At 35.5% G+C, this 21,569-nt stretch overlaps 1 protein-coding gene across 10 annotated transcripts in view; it reads left to right on the forward strand.

Annotated features, from left to right (window-relative positions):
* The window catches only part of LOC150100053 (MAGUK scaffold protein DLG1-like), a 741,341-nt gene that overhangs the window by 255,986 nt on the left and 463,786 nt on the right, over positions 1-21,569 (forward strand). For all 10 annotated transcript variants that reach the window (XR_016549250.1, XM_090402768.1, XM_090402765.1 and 7 more), the window contains one exon: positions 14,612-14,749. Coding sequence is in view for 9 of the 10 variants with exons in the window: in XM_090402768.1 (XP_090258894.1) it covers positions 14,612-14,749 (138 nt within the window). In the remaining variant the exon portion in view is untranslated. The remainder of the gene's footprint in view (positions 1-14,611; positions 14,750-21,569) is intronic.

Genomic DNA, 21,569 nt, shown 5'->3' on the forward strand with positions numbered 1-21,569 from the left:
TTCGACACAATTTCTTGAACAAATCAAGGATGTTCAAATCAAAGAGTCTGACTTGTTAGTCAATTTTGATATCGTTTCCCTTTTTACCAATATTCCATTAGCTGACACTATCAACTTACTATATGATGATTACCCTCCGGATATTGCAAAGATTTTTTAATTTGTTATACATTCAGGATATTTCAGCTGGAAAAACAAGATCTACAAACAAGTTGAAGGTACTGCCATGCGTAGCCCTCTGTCTCCACCGTTGGCAAACTATTTTTTTAACCATCTGGAAGACGCCTTGTTCTCATCCATTCATCCCCCAACCCTCTCTTTGGTTCCGTTATGTCGATGATGTCTTTGCTATTTGGCCACATGCGGAAGAGGAACTTATCACATTCCTACAACAGATAAATAGCCTTCACCCACGCATTCAGTTGTTCACCATGGAAAAAGAACTGGCTGGTAGTTTACCATTCTTGGACATCCTCCTTACACGCACACCCTCTGGTACTTTATCAACAAGTGTCTATCGAAAACTTATCTTTGCTGGCAAATACATTAATCAGAAGTCTGCTCATCACACCTCTCAAAAAATCGATGTTATCAAATCTTTAATTAATAGAGTACATAAAGTGTGCTCTTCCCCTTTAAGCTTACAACAAGAACTTTTCACTATAAGAAAGTTAATAGAAACTAATGGTTACAGCCCTAATCAAAATCCAGCAGATAATTGACTCCTATGTTCCAACACCTTAGGATTCTTCAATAGACCGCAGAGTTCCATATTTTTCATGATGCCTGAAATATAAGTCCCTTATATTTCAGGCATCTCAGAGCCTATTGGCAGAATTTTGAAGAAGTATCATCTTATTCTCACATATTTTCCTATCAACAAAATTTCTCACTCGTCATCTACAAAAGACAAACTGGCACCTCTATCATTAGCTGGTGTTTACCAGATAAGATACCTTGTGAATGTAATCTGACATACTTTGGACAAACAGGCCGTTCTGTGGGGAAAAAAAAAAGGATCATCAGTATTATATCGAATACATGAAACCTCATAAGTCTGGTCTAGTACAACATAGTATTACATAGTATTGATAGATATCCCACGTAATATCCAGTGGGATAAAGCTTGTCTTCTCCACAGATGCAAGTTTAAAAATGAACGCCTTTTCAAAGAAAGTTGCGAAGCCCTTTTACATCGGCCGAATTTGAATCGAAATGACTCTCTCTCTCTCTCTCTCCCAAAAGTTAGGGAGATTATTATCTTATGCAACCATTAATGAAATAGTTTTTAAGAATTATTTAATAATATTTTATTAGTAGTTATTTTCTGGCACGCGACAATAATTTTAATAGGTAATCCACCGACTGTTCTGTACTTTGTATTCCATTCCTTTAACTGTTTGTTCTACACCGATGATGTACTGTTACTTTCAGTACGAAATCAGAGAAATTTGTATCTTTAATTCATTAAAGTTTATTTCTGTTGGTTATATACGTGTTAAATTATTAATTTTAATTATGCCACAGGTACTTTTAAAGATTAGTGAGATGTTATTGTTAAGAAATAACATTAGGAAATTTAATTTTATGCATTTCATCAAATGATCGGAATAGATTTCATTTACTTATTCAAATAATGCAATGAAATTCGGGTGATAATGCATACTGGAAAAAAAAAAAAGACTTCATGCTAATTATTTCCGCAATTTGCAAAATATTTACGTGTATTTGCATGTATTTTCATGTAGGATATTTGAACCACAGCCTATTGGTTAACATGTGAATATGTTAACCACTCGACCAACAAACAGCTAATATGATATTGAAGAGACGACTAATTGGGTTGGTAACACGCGCATAGAATGCTATAAGAGGTAGATGGCGTGATTAATTTTCAAGAGCAATGATGTGTGGCGATTTATTACTTTCATAAGTAGTAGTAGTATTTTTATGTGTACTTATTCCAGAATAAGTACACACAAGTCGTAACTATATTTCTAGTACACCATAAACGGCGTACTAGAAATATAGTTACTTTTAGCAATAAGGCTTGTTCTGCTATTCTGATAACTTTTTTTTTTTTGTTAATTTACTTAGTGATGGATAACATAGCGATGCAGCTCACTTCTTTATACCAATATATCTAGAGGCTGTTTTTCTTCATTCCCTGAAACTGCTATACGAGTATTCATTTTATTAATTCTATAGGATCGGGCAGTTTGTCTTATGTGGGTCATTATATATATATATATATATATATATATATATATATATATATATATATATATATATAATCACTCTCGCCCACGAAAGGTTGTAAACCTATAGCACATAGTACTCTGGGCGGAATTAGGATTTTTAATTTTTTTTTAAATTATTATTTTTATCAATATAAATATGCAGGAACAAGGTTCAAAGAAAGACTCCTATTATTTTTTAATAAAATCTATTCAACTGGTAACCTCCTAATAGAGTGGAAAAAAAAAATTGTGATTCCTATCTTTAAAAAAGGGTAGTAGAGATGGCCCTAAGAACTATAGATGTATAAGTATACTAAATTCCTATTACAAAATATATAGCAGAATTTTAAATAGCAAACTAATGAAATATTCCGAAAACTTTATGTTACAGAATGGATTTAGAAAAGGATGATCATGTATAGACTCGGCCTTTTGCCTAAAATTAATAATAGAGAAAAGAAGAGAATACAATTTAGAAACACATATTGTATTTATTGAATTTGAAAAAACATTTGACAAAGTTAAAAGAAGCATTTTATTTAACATATTAAAAGAAAGACAAATACCAAATAATATCCTAAAAGCTATCACAAGTATATATGAAAATAATCAAATACAAATAAGATTAAATCATGAACTATCATATACGAGAGAGAGATACCAAGGAGTGCGATAGGGATGTCCCCTCTCAGCAACTCTTTTTAATATCTACTTAAATGAAATAATAATAAAATGGAATAAAAATTTCCATCAAGGTATTAAACTTTTTCCTAACTAAACACTCTCCTTTTTGCCGATGACCAAATAATTATAAATTCCGAAGATGACTTACAGAAAGCTATTTTAAATCTAAATGAGACAGCCAAAGATTATGGAATGATAATATCAACAGAAAAAAAAAAAAAAAAACTATGGCCTTTAAAGGACAAGATCCAGTAAGAACTAAAATAGTAATTGATATCTATTACTAAAACAGGTGAATTCATTTAACTGCCTAGGTTGTATGATTACATATGAAAACGAAAAAGATATAAACCTAAACATTGCAAAATATTTAAAAAATAATAGGTGTAATTAACTCTATATTTAAACCAAACCTAGTTCAAAAACAAACCAGACTAAAAGTATACAATACATTAGCCCTACCAATCTTATTGTATGGAAGTGAAATCTGGATAACAAAACAAAAAGACAAACAAAGTTTAATAACAACTGAAATGAAGTTTATGAGAAAAACAGTAAAGTATACTCTATTTGATCACGAAAGAAACGAAGAAATTATGAAAGAATTAAACCAAGAATCAGTAATAGAAACAATTTAAAAATATAAACATAAATGGATGGAACACGTTCAAAGAATGAAAACAGAAAGATTACCAAAACAAGCCTTAAAGCCATTAGGAAAAAGAAAATAATGACTTTTAAGACCGGAACAGGCCACTCTAGGCCTAAATCCTTGATAGGTATGATGATGAATTTTTATTTTTATTTATTTTTAAATAGTCTGGAAGCCTGTTCTTGAGATCAAACGTGGAACCTTTTCAAGCCACTTCAGGCTTCCAGTAAATGGAGCAGTTATCTCACCAGGCAATGAAATTCATCTTCCACCTAATTTGCCTTAGTTATATAAACCTGATTATATGTATCAGGGTCATTACTTAACAGGTCTTTAGCAGCTATCTTCTTTCGATAGTTAATTCAGATTCCTTTTTTCTACTATTCCTCTTGTCCACACACGGCACTAGTGTGCTATATGTCATGTGGCCTTTCGTGTGTGAATCATATATATATATATATCGTTCTGTCTCTTGTCACATAACTTTCTCTACATTAACCATTTCTATCTCTATTTGCTTAAGAAATTATGTTCTCTGAGGCTGATGGATTATCATTTATAAGTCCTCAAATCTTCCTAGTATTTCTGAAATATGCAACAGATTTTAGATGTGACCCGAGTTTTTTTTTTTTTTTTTTTTTTTAATTTTTGTTATGTGTTTCGTCATTTTTTTATATTAAAAAAGAATAACAAATAATCTACCTGGTCATGCAAGGTGTTCGTAAATCAAACTGTGTGTGCTTTTGCAGGATCGAGGCACACTATTTGTACATATAGCGATTCTAAGGACGTTCTTGTCGCTGAGGTGGATTAAATCGTAAAAATGCTTGAGACATACTTAGTATTGATGTGGAATTGATGTAGCTCGCTTCTTCACAATCGAAGCGAAAACTATTCCTATTATCTAGCTTTAGCTTCGGGTATGCTCCTGAATATTAAAATGTTCAACACTCAAGCTAAAAAGCGTTTCCCTTTCTCGCATACAAATAACTGCATTGCACCCATTTTCATCAGCAAGATGCTCAGTATTTATGAAGAAAAAGTTATTATGGAAGAGATCTAGCAGATGTTCTACTCAAGCATTGTCATATGTGCAGCATAGTAGGTTTTACAATTAGACTTCCTTTCGAATGTAGGTTACGCTCCACCGATTTCCAGAACATTTCTATGGACAGTGTGTCGCTGAAATATCCAAGGTTGTTTCACTGCGAGGGAAACTGGAATAGTTTGCATATTTAAGTTCTCGTGTTGCTTGGCAGTGGATCGGTTATTCAAATTAAATTTTAGATCAAATAGGAAGACACCAAGTTATTCTTACAAACGTAGTTACTGAGTTAGTAAAGCATATAGGAAAACCAAAATTCCCCTTGTTTCCTGTAAGGTAGTCTTTCCTCCTTGAAACGTACGAACCAGTCGGTGAACGCACAATTAACAGAGGAAATATACCACCTCAGTGATCTTAGTTAAGTAGTTATTCTAAACCATCCTGCTTTTTTGGATGAGGAGGGGAGATTAAAACCTGTCGCTCCGGTTTTCAAGGGACCAACTTATCTTCAGTTGAAAATTCCTAATTGTTCTTGGCAATTCTAGATGGGATTCAAATCCACTTCATTCCAGAATGTTTTCCTTTAGCTTCTTAGGTTAGTTTAATATTTCAGAGGAGAAAAAGTTCGGCATATTCGAAAGATTATTTTCCTTGCAATCAGAAGAAACTGTCGCATGCGTTTTTTGAAACGTAATCAACCGAAGGCTTTCTGAAGCCTGTCCTGAAAAATAAATAATAAAACTGAAGAAGAAATTCGCGCAGAGGGGGGGGGGTGATGTGAAAATCCTTATCCCCGTGTGAGATCGGCCAAGCAATCTTCAGGTGAAAAAGTCAACTGAACTCAAGGTTTCTCTCCAAGTCTATCATGACGAAATGCAAATTCGGGCCTTTTACAACCAGTGTATCGCATCTTCTTTCTGAATGTGCAGCGGATGTATTAAATAAACATTAAAAATGAAATAAAAGCTAATTGAAAGGGTTTGTTGTGATTATATATTATAAAAAGAATAAAGTCTACTGTCTTTTTTTTTTATGAATCTTTACATTTCATGGAAGAGTATATTCATAAATCCAGTTTAAAAATTAGTTGTCTCAAGTCTGTATGTTTAGGATTATTAGTTCGGCGTTTATGAGCCTCCGTAACTCAGTCTGTATAGACAAAGCCTTTTGTTCGGAAAGACCTGGGTTCGATTCCCGTCCATGACGAGGAATGGTCGGGAATCGAAACCAGGAATTTGGTCTCTTTCGACTAAAGGTGAGTTAGCCGATCGCATACGGAGGTAGAGGTTTTTTTTTTTTTTACTCGGAAACTCAGAATAGGCAAACCGGCCCCGTGAATACATGTTTACAATCATGAATATTGCCCTTAGGGGATGCAGCAGAGGAGTGACGAACCGGCTGCATGAAATTCGTCGTAAACCCCTCATTAAGGGATGGTCGAGATGAATCAATCAATCAGTTCGGCGCTGAGTAGTTCCTTCTCCTGATAGGCTACAATTGTTTTGATTGCATTTGGAAAATGTATCCTGGTAAAGATGCGACGACAGAATAATAACACTCGATGAAGTATTTGCGACCGTTTTCTAGTATCGCGGATCACTTAATGAGAATATATTGTTTTCATTCATGCCACTGTTATGTTATGCTTATATCGTCGTATAGTACATTGCCATGAAATAAAATGGAGCGTGATCGACGGCGAATTTCATCGTAAGAGAGAATCCTGCAATGGTAGCATACTTTTTTTTTGCAGGAGGAGGACAGACGGAACTTTTATAGATCACAGTATTCTCTTTGAGAGTCACAGAACTCAAGGTACCTCCCTTTTTCATGTTACTTACCGTCCCACATTAAAAAAAAATAATAACTTTAAATATTTGAAATTTATTAATTTGTTTATTAACTTATTAATTGTTGCATTTGAAATATTTAGAGCTATATAAGTTTCTTTCTTAGTATTTTTTTTCCTCTTTCTAAAAGTATTTAGAAAATATCAACTACCAGACACAACCAAAAATTGCTTTTATTTTAAGAAATCGGAGTTTTTTTTTTTTAAAGATATGATCGCTACTTTAGTAACTTCGGCCTTCTCATTCCTTCACCTTGCACTACTATTAATTAAAAAGACACGATCCGCCACAGGAGTCTGTATACTGAGTACCTTTCATTATTTTTTTTTCTCGACTCTACTCAGAAAAAAAAAAAAAAAAAAAAAACAGAAGCGCAAAACCAATGTTCCATAACATTTTCTTGTGCTCTATTTTATTCACTACCGTATTTCATACGACTTTATTTTTTTTTTATTCCACTCTTTATCTTGGCTAATTAAGTTTACTTGAAGTAAAAATTCTTGCAATTTCAATGCCTTGTTGTTTGCATTCCTCTTGGGTAAATGTGTGGAATTCCTTTAATGGAGAAAAATTAAGGTCTAGCAGAATAACATATTTTAAATGCTCATGATCTGTTACAAATTTATCTTCAGCAATCGACACTTTACTCTGAGGATTAAATAAGGTATTTCCAAAGATCTGATAGAAGTTAGTGCAGTTGAAGGAGCTATGTGGATCTGCTGAAGATAAATTCGTAATAGAACACGAGCATTTACAATGTAGTATTTTGCTTACTCTTTCTCCTCCATTAAAGGAACTACAGACATTTGCTCAAAAGGAATGGGGGGGGGGCATTGAAATTGTTGAGAACTTTTGTCTGAAGAAAAATTGAGAGCTCGGTGCTAGCAAGAATGAAACTCCTGCGATCTAAAGCATGCATTTCCACGTTCCTTATGCAGCTTGGCACATCGCTTCATTTTCTGCTATGGATCGAATATTTAGTACGTATTAATTTGTAGCGTTAGTGAGGATTCATGTGAACCAGACAGGTATATGAAAAATAGTATGGAAACTCGATGCTGGCATACTAAAGTTGACCGACAACAAACCATCAGGATCGGAAGTTTAGGGATATTTTGCGAAAGCGATAAGCACCTGTTAGATTCGCTTTGTCTATCGATATGAGTACAAGTGCTTTCCAAACTTGAGCAAAATTTCATTGAAATTGGAACTCTTACAAGAAAAAATCAAGCTGTCTCAGTATTTGTTAAAATCACTTCATTTGTAGGGGCAACAAAGTAACTGCATAGAAATAATTCCACTCTGGCTTGATGGAATTTCTATATCCGTGTGGTATATATCCACTTTTGGTTGCAATTTTTTTGGCATAAACTATTTAAAACGATGAAAATAATATCTAGCTGTTGGAATTGAAGTAAGGTTAGTATTTCGAAGGTTTCTTAAATTTTATCGAGTTGTTAAAGTTTCTCTTTCCAAGGTAGGCTATGTCTACAGAATTATATAAAACAAAATTATGTAGACATAGCCTACCTTGTTGACCGAGTTGTTAGAATGTCTGTGCTACAGTCGATAGATTATAGGTTCGAATATCCCATCATAGTCATTGATATTTGTGAATGGAAAATGAATTTCATCTCCTGGTATGAAATCACCACTCTGCTCATTGGAGATCTTAAATGGATTGACAAAAAAAGTTTCTTGTTTGATCTCTAGAGCAGCGTTTCCAAATAAATAAAAAAAAAAGTAACCCTTTAACACAAAAGGTTGTAACCCTACTCTAAATCTTACTCTACAAAAGATGCTAATTTACAGTAAGGTTACAACCTGTGTGTGTTTCATATATTATTGTTATTACGGGTAACCAACTCCAAGGTGTCCTCATCGAGGGAAGCCCTAAACAACTATTCAACATCCACATAGTATCTATCATACTTTCCCTTAAACTCATTCACAGTCATGGCACCCACAACAGACTCTGGCAACTTATTCCACTCATTCACCACTCTCCAAGTAAAAAACCTAGTTCCAACACCCTTGCTACCCACACTCTTGCCCAGTTTCCGTGGATGGCCCCCAGTCCTCCCAACACCAGTCCTGTTCTGAAAAATATCCTCTGAATTAATCCTATAGAAACCCTTTAGCAATTTGAATGTCTCAATCATATCTCCCCTTTTCCGCCTATCAACTAATTTCTGCAACCCACAAATCTTCAACCTGTTCTCATAAGGTTCATTCCATAGACCTGCTATCATCTTGGTCACTTGCCTCTGGATCCTCTCCACCTCCTCCTCCTCATCAAGAAGAAACCTAGGTGACCAAATCTGGGCACAGTAGTCGAGATGGGGTCTTATCAAGGCTCGGTACAGAGATACAATAACTTGCTTGTCTCTGCTCGTCAAAGTATTTTTCAACAACCAAGTGAGTTGATGAGCTGATTTAGCTACTTTTGCAATGTGCCCCCTAAACTTCATCTCCCTATCCACCAATGCTCCCAAGTCCATTGCCTCATTAATCTCCTGGAGTACAGTTCCACCAATGTGGTATACTGCTGCTAATCTTTTCACCCCAAAATGCATAACCATACAGTTTGTCACATTAAATTGAAATCCATTCTCCTTAGTCCAGAACTCCAATCTATCTAAATCATCCTGCAAAATTTTGACATCTTCAGCATTCACTATTGCCCTACCCAACTTAGCATCATCAACAAACAAATGAACCGTTCCTCTCATATCCTTTCCTATATCGTTAATGAACAAATTAAACAGCAGTGGTCCAAGAACAGAACCCTGTGGCATACCACTAGTCACAGGCTATCTTTTGGACTCTACTCCTGAGTAAACTACTCTCTGATATCAACCACCAACCTATCCATCTCACCAACCCTATATCCATTCCTCCATTCCCATATGTTGTAGTTTATGGATTAGAATTCCATGTGGTATCCTGTCAAATACTTTAGCCAGGTCCAGCAGTATCACTGTAAACCAATTACCCTTATCCAGTTCAGCCGTCACTGTGTTATAAAACTTGACCAAGTTACTGAGGCATGATCTACCCTTCACAAAGCCATGCTGTCCCCCATACAGTATCTCATTTTCATCTATCCATTCCTGTATTTTTCCCTTGACTACTTTCTTCAAGATCCTGACGACTCCTGATATGCTGATCGGTCGGTAATTTGCAACAGTAGTCTTGGATCCCCCCCCCCCTTATGAAGTGGAACTATTTTCCCCCTCTTTCCACCTCCTCGGGACACCCAGATCCGAGACTCAAATTAAACAAAATGGTCAAGGGCACTGACAATTCTTTAGCCTCTTCACGTAAGACCCGAGCTGGTATACCATCCAATCCTACAGATGTATTCACACTAAGGTTCTGTAATAGACTATTCACCTCCACTTCATTCACCACAATTCCCATATAAACTAATGGTTCCTTCGTTCCTTCAACGTCAATACCTGGATGATATACTCTTGCAAAGTGCTCACTCAGTGATTCCACTATATCAACTGATTCAGTGACCTCCCTACCATCAGCGTTCCTTAAAATCATTCTGCCATATACAGTTTTTCTTTTACTAGCATCATATTGAAAGAACTGTTTGAGATTCTCTTTAGCTTGCATGGCTAATTTCCTTTCATAATCCGCTTTTGCTTTTCTTACCACACTTGTTACTTTTCTGGCCTGAGCTTTATACTGTTCATGGGCCTGCAGGTCACCTTTCTGCTTAAATTCCCTCCACAATTGTTTCTTTCTTTGAAGCTCAAGCTTAATGGTGTTATTCATAACCCCTACTCATAACACTGGTAATTCCAATTGTACCATTTCTTAATTGAAAAATTCCACATATTTAGCAATTTCCCAGTCAAGACTTTATGATCACTCTCACCAATTGGTGGCAACATGGTCATATTCATTACAGTCAAATTCTCAGATGCAATTACTAAGTCAAGCACTCTCGAACCCCTAGTATATTCCATTACATGCTGTCTATCCCTTAATAGCTGCATAAAATCCAATTCCTTCCTCCCATGTGTCCTCTCCTCCCAATTGTTGGAACGTCCCACTTAACTGACTGTTCCAATTATGATGGTTTGTTAAACTTATTTTTACCTCTTTAAATTCCGTTCTTCTTTGTTAGTTGTTGATTGATGCTCATCTGAATACAAGGAAATTTATATTATACTGCGCCACTCTATATTCAAATTAGTCCAAATAATATAGAAGAATCAATCATCAACTATATTTATATTATCACTTTATTTTTAGGCCGAGGTTGTTAATATCATTTAAGGCTTCTGCAAAGGTCAGATTAATTTTATGAGTGGTGCAATGAAAGAAAATCAGGCAAACACCAAGTTTAATTGAACAAAAGAAAACATTTAATGTGGAATGGTACAACATAAACATACAAGTATAACTATCTGCAAAAAGTTATCCTATTAAAATTTACAAGAATACATATTCTGATATTAGTAACTTTTAAGTTACGTTTGTGGATTGTGACTAATGTTGACATTTCTTAATTCTAAAGCTTTAGTATTTCTTTCACATAGTTCTCTCTATCCGATTGGATGAATCATATCATAAATATATTAGCTCAGTTTAAAGTATTCAGAATAATTACATTCCATTAATATCAAACATTAATTTTCAGTTATTTGTATTCAGTCAATCAAGTTGAGATTAGTTCTTAAAAGTTTGAGCTTCCATATGTTACAATAACTAATCTTATGACAGGCTACACTGTATTCTTTCTCAGTCAGCTAACACTTAATAGAACAACATAACACTTATTGCTTCGAGGGAAAGTACTTCAGTACATCTAACATCCGACCATTGATTGACATAATACCACAGCTAAAGTCAAGATTTATCTGACGGAATTAACTGATATTGCTTCACAAGTCATAGAAAGGACAACTCTTACCAGGTTACCACTTCTAAGCATCGAATTCGCATTGGCACAATTGGATTTCTTATTGACTTTTACTTTATGGCAACACAATTTAAAAGAAATCTTCCAGTATAATAACTGAATTATAGACACAGAAATACATAAGACTTGATGTACTTGGTTTAAGTTATTTACTGATTCCTTATTTTCTTCTATGTATTGACTTGAGTTCTTCACTATTCGACTAACCATTAGGAAATTATTGTAGTATCAGAACTCCTATAGAAGTAATTCCAAATGTCTGTTAATTCCTTGTCCTTTCCTAGATGATTTTCGGCATATATCAACTCCCCTTCTGCCAGTCACTACCGATTTCTATGCTGTCTCCAGGGCTTCTCTCTTTACTTATTCTTTCCGATCAACTACGTTCTCCTTTTCTCACCAAAATCCGGTTTTAACCCGTTCAGCTTATATCAACTGGCTTTTCATTTTATACACAGTAGCTCACGCTCTCAACACGAGCTAACTAAAACAAACTCCGTTTTCCCGTCAGTAACCAATCAAATCCCATCAGTAGAATTCCATAAAATTACCTTTACTTATAGAAATAACAAAAAATATATATCACGGTTCACATAAGGTACATTTAAATTTATATGCACACAGTTTCTTATAATTTTTACAGAATAAAGTAAATAAAATGAATGTCATTTTTATATAAAGTCTTTTTATTACTATTACATATTCTAAGATTATATAATTAATTTATAACAAACAAAACTCAAAGCATTTATATGAATAATATATTACAAGCAAAAGACTAACAACAAATAATATTTACAAGTATTGCTTATGACATGGTGAATTATGTTAAATACGAATGAAGTATTATAATATACAGAATATCTTCATTCACAATTTAACACAATCAATGTTACCATAGTTAAAATCCCCCATAATAATTACCCTCCTTCCACTCATTTCATCAATTTGCCTATGCATACTATCTCCACCATCTATTCCATCACCTGGTCTATAGCAGCACCCAACTGTATATTTTATTCCCCTAGTCTCGATCTCACACCAAATAGCCTCAAATGTGCTCTCTTCACTATTCTGCAGTTCAACTTCAATTCTCCTTGGCTGTAGTTCATCATCTATCATCAATAACACTCCTCTCCCCATTCTTTTCTCTCTGTCCTTCCTAAATACACTATACCCTTCACATTCTGTCCCACTACCTATATCATCCTCTGTCAGCCATGTCTCATGCCAATAACCTGTGGCCAGGAAGAGCCAACCAAGGCCAAAAATTCTTCCTTCTTGTTCCTAATACTCCTGGCATTAGTATACATGAAGTGCAGAAGCCTGTTAGTCCCACCCCTATCTTGATGCCTTATACTAACTATCCCGTTCTGATTTGTTGTCCTTCGTACCAGGCAAACCATCCATCTTATATAAGTCCTTCGCCCATCATACTCACTCCATATGTCCACAAACTCCACACCACTCCTCCTGCATAACATGCGCATAAGATCATTTGCAATTATGGCCCTCCTTCTCAACTCTTCTCTATCATACAGCGTCAACAGATTTGGGATTAAATTAATCCCTCACAGCGATTAATAACCTCAGTACTACTTACAGTTGACTCTATCACCTGTCTCCCTAGCAAATCCCGTTTCCCAGTTTTTGACCATTTACTCTATCTTTTATCAATAAATGTTCTAAATGCCAAGCGCCTAATCCATTTAAGTGCAAACCATCTCTGAAAATACTCCTTTCAGAGATGGTTTATAATATAAATAATGTTACTCGTATCCTAAACGAGATTCGAATTCATTTCTTGTTAATCAGAGATTCCATTACACATGTAGTAGTGAAAAGGGTCATAAATATATTGTTTTTGGAAATATTGTTCATATCTTTACACTCAGTGAAAGAAAACAAATTTAAGTTACAAATCAAGAAATAACAATGTGTTCGTTCAAAGAACTCTCAGAACTAATCCAAGATAGTGTCCCTTCTGAGCTGAACGCTAGCAGTAGCGAACTCATTTCTAAAATTTGTTTCGATGTAGTAATTTTCATTTGTATACATTTCGAGTATAATTATGCCTCACTTAATTGTACAACTGCAGTGAATATTATTTGTTCATTATGTGGAAATGTGTTAGTAAGTATAATTTGTAGTATACTTTCCAAATATGCATTTTGTTATTTAACAACATTAAGAAAGGAAAAAAAACCTTGCATCTTCTTCAACCATATATCTTATATCCGACTTACGACTTGCTTTCGCTACATCCGTAGGATAGGCAGCGCCATCCCATGAAGATAATTGTTTGCGATCCCTCTCGGCTAAAATACCATTCCCGTATGAAAATATAAGCATAATTCAGCCTTTCTGATCCCTAACATGCAATCTTTTTAAGCTCCGCCAAAAATCTTAGTAAAGTTATCATGGGATTTGCTCGGCGAATAGCCTCCAGTTGCACAACCAAGTTATAAGTGGAAACTAAGCTCCACCATGATTTGGAAGCTAAGGCCTTGAATTCAAGTCCGTGGATTGTGCGTGCGGTCGAGAAACACCCCAGGGTATCAGTACAAGTTCATATACAGTACAGTATTTATTTTTTCCTTGACGATAATCTTGAAAACGTTGTAGGAAGAGACATTTATTCATATTTTTACGTCAGTTATGCAGTGCAGAATTTATCTAAATAGAAATCTAAATTGCGGTCTTTTTAGTTTTATATACCCAGTTCTTAGGAAAAAACTCTTCAGTTTTCCTAAGATGAGTTCTTTTGTTCGCTAAGAGAAACTTGGTCCGTTGCATGATACTACAGTTCTAATTCTTGATGTCATCGAATAGCATTAAGGCTTCAGTGGTCGATAGGCTCGTTCGAACAGCGACGTATTGATTTGTGAGAGCTTATAGGGACTTAAATTGGCAGCGACCGGCATTAACTAACGTCCCTTTTATGGTTTAGACCCAAATGTCTTTCAGCAGTAACATACGTACGGAACATTTCCCAGCAGTAATTGCCACATTAGAGATCATGGTCGTCCTTCTGCTACGAACGGCACAAACTGCTTTTAAATGAAGATGTATGTTATTGAGATAATGAACACACTACTCATCCAGAGAGAGAGAGAGAAAGAGAGAGCTTAAAATATTGCACATTTCAGCAGTCAATTTTCTTTACTTACTTTTTTTTTTTTTATTCCTCTTTCGCAGAAGTACCGGTACCAAGAAGAAGAACTACCTCCGCCCCCGCCTCCTGCTCACCTAAAAGAGATCGCCAATCTAGATGGTTTACCAAGAAGTATTTTAGAACGAGGGATCTCTGAACACTACCCAGACTCTCCGAGAAGGGTAAATATATATTTGTTTTTCCTTCTTATGAATTAAACAGTTCGAATTTTTAACATTCTTTTGCAGCTGTTGTGCTCATTACAATCAAACCGCTTTTCCCAGAAGTACCACTGGAAGAGTAAATTAGCCTTATTCGCCGCTACTTTGGGCCACATTAGTTAGCCTACACCTCGTAACGACGATTAATGATTTTTCGGTTATGCTAATGAGGTTTTCTAATTAGCTAATTAAGTTTTGAAGAGGGTGTGGGCGTAAATTCCTGAATCACATGTTCATTTATTTTGGAGTTCGTTCTTGACATAACTACGCACACCCCTCCTTGTCTTATATTTGCATTCATTTAAATGATGTATGACGGGTGGTCTCGACCTGAAGGAAGCCTTGAACGTCACTTCTCCTCAACAGCATAGTTCTCCTAACACAGCCATCAACCCAAGCTTGATTGCTGTACCCGTTTTGTGGCGCGTGCGCTGGCCGTTCAATTTCGTTGTCGTCTGGCCCGCGTAGTAGCAGCATATTTGCAAGAAGGCTGACACATCGCTTGAATATGGATGATTCCATATTCCTATTTTTCTAACTAGATGTTCCCGAATATCCCAATTTGTATCTCACAATGCATTTTTTGCAACTAGATCACCTGTGCCATTATTTATTTATTTATTTTTTTTTTTCCGTTCTCAGTTGGTAGCTAAGCACGCACCACATATAATGATGAGATACGCAGTCAGCATTATTAAAACTGACTGCGATATCATACACGCAGTAACCATGACAACAGTATCAACGTAATGTTGCAGGTGAAACTTCTACTTACCGAGTTCCGTAATGCCTAGCAGTATTAAGAGATTGTCTCACTAACTCCTGTAGCAATTCGACTGGAATTGCTACAGGAGTTAGTGAGACATCGTGTGCTCTCGGTTAAAAGGAGAGGAAAAAAAAAAGGACATTAAGCCGAACGAACAAGTTTATTTTCATGTTTTTCACTCGTATTTTTATTTTTTATTTTCTCGGAAATTATCCAAGTTTACTAATTATCATGAGTAGGAAATTAGTACTCTATATTTCATGTAGCCAGCTCGTGGAGACAGTCTCTGCTCCCTGCAGATTCTCCCTGATAAATGTCTTATCCTCCTCCCCGTGAGCTCTCAGCTGGCACTGTTTCCTCTTAGACCTTCAGTCGTTAAAGTTGCTGATCGATCCCCAACGTCGCCGGACTTTATTCTTCGGTTATATACAATACCCATTCAACGATCCCTGACTATTTTCCATGAAGGGGCACGCTTGATTCCTCATTTTAACAGGAAACTCAACCCCTTTCTTATTAATATGTCTACCATTTGGATGTGCAAAGCTGGCTGTTACCGGCTTGAATTGGTTACTGGTGAGAGAAACTAACCTGGTTATTGATTAATCATAGTAACGTGAATGTTGTAATGCGACGGAAAAGGCAGTTTATAGAATGCAGTGAAGTAAAACTGCGATGTAATTATCCTTCATGCATAATAGCCATCGTCAAGCTGGAAAAGTATCTCTATTGGTAGCCTTTATTAATTTGCTGTACTTATAGAAACGTTCGGCGGTTTTAACTGCTTGATTGCATGAGTGGAGTAAGCGGGTGGACAGCTTATCTTACCAGACAATAGGTTTTTCTTTCATTCATGTTGTCATGGGATTTTTACTGGACGAATAATCTCTCCTTCCATCTCCTATTGCAATTTAAGGCTCTCAGATTTTTTTTTTTAAGGTGGGGAAAGGTCTAGATTAATCTTTCTAAAAAAAAAACGAGTTTGTTTGTCGAAGCCCTTTTCATTGCGAGGTATTCGAGCATAAAGTAAATATGAAACATAGTGGGAGATCCGATGGTAACGTTTTTTTTTTTTTTTAATAACAAACACAGCAGGGGGGTTTCGTATCGAGAAATGGCAAGCTGGGAATGCTTAGCTGAGCTGAGACCTTTTGTTGAAGAGAAGCGGCTGGAAACCGTTTCATATCTAAATGGGGAGAGATGGAAAAAAGAAAAATTATCTCTTGGAAAAACCAGAGAGTTGGAAATGCCCAGTAAGAGGTTTTGTCGTTTCATCCGGTACAATTTCATAAGACTGTAGCGTGTTATGGAGCATTTATGTAATAAGAGCTCTCCTTGTTTCCTTTAGCTGACGGTGCTAATCATCATATTCATTCACTCGTTTTAGACGCACGTTCTTTCTAACCAAATTATCATCGTATTACCGTAATGTTTGCATTTCTTCTTCCCTTGGTCATAACGAAATCTACTTTTCACTTTACTGGATAATACAAAATCGAACGAGATTCGGATATAAGCTGTATGCGGTGACTCACTTGGAATGAGCTATTCCGTAGCATCCAATGCCGCTTTTGTGTTTTTTCTTTTGACATCGCCTATTATCAGCATTCTGTTTTATGGCTTCCAGCAGCGAACGTTTCCCTACGTTTACCGCTCTCGACTGGTTTATTAAACATCTTGATCGTTGTAGAATTAAAAATTGAAGCTTTTTTTTTTTTTTTTTTCCCCTTCTGATTTGGCTCACTTGGCCACTTAGAGAAAAACACTTCTAATTGCGCTTCCCTCCTTTTTTTTTGTAGTTTATTTTTTTATTTGTTATAGAATCGATCTATTGACTCATTTCGCCTTCTTTCCTCTTCAATGTAATTCACGTCAGTCGTTAGTAATAACGTAATTGACGTATTGGCAAGCAGCTCGTTTATTTTGAGGTCCTGTTATATCAGTTAAGTGCCTTGGTCAGATATTTGCCAAAATATGAATCATGGTATTCAGTGATAACTAATTATCCGGTAATAGACTGTATTATTTATTTAAGAGTGCATGCCATTTACAAGCTTACTCGCATTTTACGGAAATTATTCTACTAGACTTTCCCCATGAACGCCATAAGGGCAGAGTCAAAGGCAGTCTGATCGCTGATAAAAGCGAATGAGAATTAGTTTTTATATCAGACAAGTTGGAATAGCAAAACTTGCAATATCCTAGAATCTAATGACGATGGAAAAACGCAGCTATTCGGGGGGGGGGGGGGGGAGAATGGATATACTGGCAGATGTAGTGCGCAACTGTTTGTTGCTAATGGTAGAAGATTGTCTATTATTCAGCATGATACCGTGACTTCTGTTAGCTGCTTCCACACGGCATTCCAATTTGTTAACTAACTAAAAAGAATTGCAGATATTCGTCAGACAACGATATTAATTATAAGAAACTTGTATATTTATTTCAACTTCGCATTTAGAATTTAGTTCCTATTGCATATGTGATATCCACCTAATTAAAAATAGGCGTTGCGTGCGTTCGTGTCTGTTGAATAGATTACCTTTTCAAATGCATTGTATTTAACTAGGCCACATGCTATTTTTTTTTTTTTCTTCTACAAAAGAATATTTGTAACGTAGAATGGGTTTCCTAATGTGTGGGGAGGAAAAACCAAATTAACTTGCATTTGAAAGGGATATACAGTATTTAAAATTGGCAACTTGTTTTGAATTGGCCATTTGGGACAAATCCCTTGCTACTCTCATCGTAGTCATAACGTACAATATGCCAGCTTGATATGAATCATTTCGATTCTGGAATTTTCATACTCGAGCAATGGGGCTAAGTTTATAATCCTTGTAGATACAGACCAATGACACAAGGTTTCGAATATAAAATACAAAACGATTTTGAAGAACTCGTAGAGTCAACCTGGAAAAAAACGAGCTGGATTTTATGTTTGAAATTTAGATCCATTTATAAGTGAGCTTTTTACGATTTTAATCTTGCCCTACTTTATTTGAGCGCTTAAAGATATCACCGAATTCCTTCTATTGATGTTTATTACTGGAAAGGTGGAAGCATGAAGTGACATCCAAGAATCAAGAATTTGAAGTTTCAAATGTTTCGCTACTTAGGGCGGTTATTATTCCAGTAAATCTTGGATTTACTGGAATAATAATAATAAACCGTTTAGAACTTCTACCTTTCCACGTAATTAAACAAGGCGGATAAGTTTTTCTCGCTTCAGCATATATGCTGCATTCCTTATCTTATGTAAGCAACTTAGAGTTGGGGAGAAATGTTAGTGCTCCAAAGGATAAAAACAGTATTCCCAACTGGATTTTTGAATCTTAAGATAGTCAAATAGTGGATATGTGGACTTTAATATGTCGGTAAAAAAATTATTATTTTTTTTTTTATCCATAGGCGCAATATCTGGTTCGCCTTTTCTGACGCAGTTTGTCAGTACCACCCACTTTAAACCTATAATATATTTGACTAAGTAAGCTAAGTGAGATCACTGTCCCCATTACTGGGGACAGTGATCTCATACTAGATGACATTCATCCCGTCCAAAGACACTCACTCCTACATCCTTACCCACAACCTGTTGTTGGGCGAAGCGTGGGCATGCTATTCGCTTGGCCAGCTAGGCCTGTCGGAATATTAGTATACTTTTATTTTAGCCCTTATTATAAAAACTAATAGCGTGTTAAATAATATGTTAAATTACATTTGACATATATATATATATATATATATATACACACACACACACATATATAAAAGTAAAAACTGAAAAAAAATCCTTATCCCATTTACGGTGTATGTACTGTAAATGTCTGTTCTTGTCCAAATTGGCTTGAAAACAGATCCTACTCTTTGGGGAAATATGTCTACCAAGAAACCTCTTAGAACCAGTTATTATTATAGCTGAATATAGAGGATAAAAGTGATTTTCGGTCACTTCCAAGGCCTATTGACACAAGACAGCAAAAGACAGTCCAGGAAGTCAGCATACTTAGTATGCCACATTTTTTTCTCTAAAATCTAGGTTGTTACAATATCAAATAAACTCGATCTTTATCTAAGCCAGAAGAGCTAAATTATTTGATCCCTCTATCCATCAGGCAGAATCCCCACGTTAAAATTTGCAAACATGTCAACATTTTGAGAACGGTTACTGCGGAAGATATTGACCCAATCATCGATGTAATAAGAGGCGATTGAAAAAGAACCAATAATGAACTTAACAGTCGAATGGAAATTGCATATCCTGCTATATCGGTCTGTTGTAACCAGTTAATTTGCATATCACAATTACGCTGGGTATAAATATATCCAGCGTAATTGTGAGGTCGTAATTTGGTGAAGTCTCTCAATCGCTCTCCTCAGGTATATTACCTGAGGAGAGCGAATGAGAGACTTCACCAGAAATAGCATAGGAAGAATCGTCGGTAATATTAGTGATTTCCAGGAAGTCTTCAATCTCTGAGATTGTGCACACTTGCGATGTCGTTAAAGGCAACAAAGTTTTAATGATTAATCTTTTTCTTACTTCTTTCTTCGGTAAGGAGAAAGAAAGTTCATAATTTGTAACAAAAACGCAAAAGATAACGAAAACGTGCATTATTTGAGGGTGCAAAAGAGTAATAGGATGTAGCCTTAACTTCAGAACCCTTTGCTGCAATATTCATCCCGCGACACAGTCGTGTTGCAACATCAAGTTAGAATATCAAAAAAAAACAATCAGCTAACGCCTTTATATTCCCATATATAGGGAGTAGGCGAGGCCGTTTTAGCCCTAACTAAATTTGGAGACTGAGTGGGCAGTTCAATCTCCACTGGTACCCAATCAGAGATAGCTGGCCCAAGGCTATCACTAATTAAGTGGCACGCAGTGAAGAGAGACGGCTCAACAAGTGTCGCCATCTCGTGGTCCCTAACACGCATTTAATGTCTGAAATAATTTGGGTTCTACGGTCGATTTTCTTGAGTTTACTGGACGAAAAACCCCAGTTTCCGAGAGAAAAAAACCCGCTTGCCCGTGCTAGACTCGGGAACCGGTCGAAAAAAAAGACTTAGAAAAATGTCTTCTTGTCGCCGACTAGATTCGAAACCAAGTGGTCTTCCTTCATGCGGTCAAGCGCCGTGGTGTGTGCAAACGGCACAACCACTGAACAAGGCCGTCCTTCTCGATAAAGAGACCCGAGTGCAAGAAACCTTTTGGGGCCCTAAAATATTTTTCAAAGGTAAAAATTAAAGAATTCGAAATAAATGTATTGTAAAACCCCTTATCTGCAAATGATTTTGACACAGTGAAACATAAAAACACATTCGAAATATAACAGGTTAACATAACGTTTACTGAACACAAAACAAAAGTATTAAATAATTAAAATAAATAAATATTTAACACAAACAAAAGTAACCTGGCTCACCAACTAGCGCACAAAAACTATTTACAATTAATTATTGTTTAAAGTAATAAAAAAAAAAAAGGTTTACTATTTAGGGGCCTAGTTTTACTAACACGTAAATTGCTTAATATGTATTTATTTAAATATGCGATTTTTTTTTTTTTTTTTTTTTTTTTTTTTTTTTTTTTTTTTTTTTTTGCTATGTCATTAATCATTTCCGAAAAATTACAATTTTTGGCAATTTCCTTTTCGATGCTTAATATAGCACGTGCATTTAAGCGTTCTTCGCACATACTTGACCGAAGGTAATTCTTTATCAATTTTAATTTGCTAAAAGAACTCTGCACTTGCTATAGTAACTGGTAACGTAAAGAAAATTGTCAATACAGTTAGTACATTTGGAAATAGTTTATTATAACTATTATTTAGTATTTATTGTGTTTATAGCGTTATTTACATTTTTTTGGTCCAAGATCAATTCTCGTAACAAATCAATTTCCTGGATTAAATCTTCATTTACATCTTTACTATAATATTATAATTACAGCTATTTTGCCTGCTTCAGTTTATAATAGCTGTAATTATAATAGTTTATAAAGAGGAGTAACAT

The sequence above is a fragment of the Typopeltis vanoorti genome, chromosome 13, assembly GCF_054136105.1.
Source record: "Typopeltis vanoorti isolate ZY-2024b chromosome 13, IOZ_Tvanoo_1.0, whole genome shotgun sequence".
Taxonomy (NCBI): Eukaryota; Metazoa; Arthropoda; class Arachnida; order Uropygi; family Thelyphonidae; genus Typopeltis; species Typopeltis vanoorti.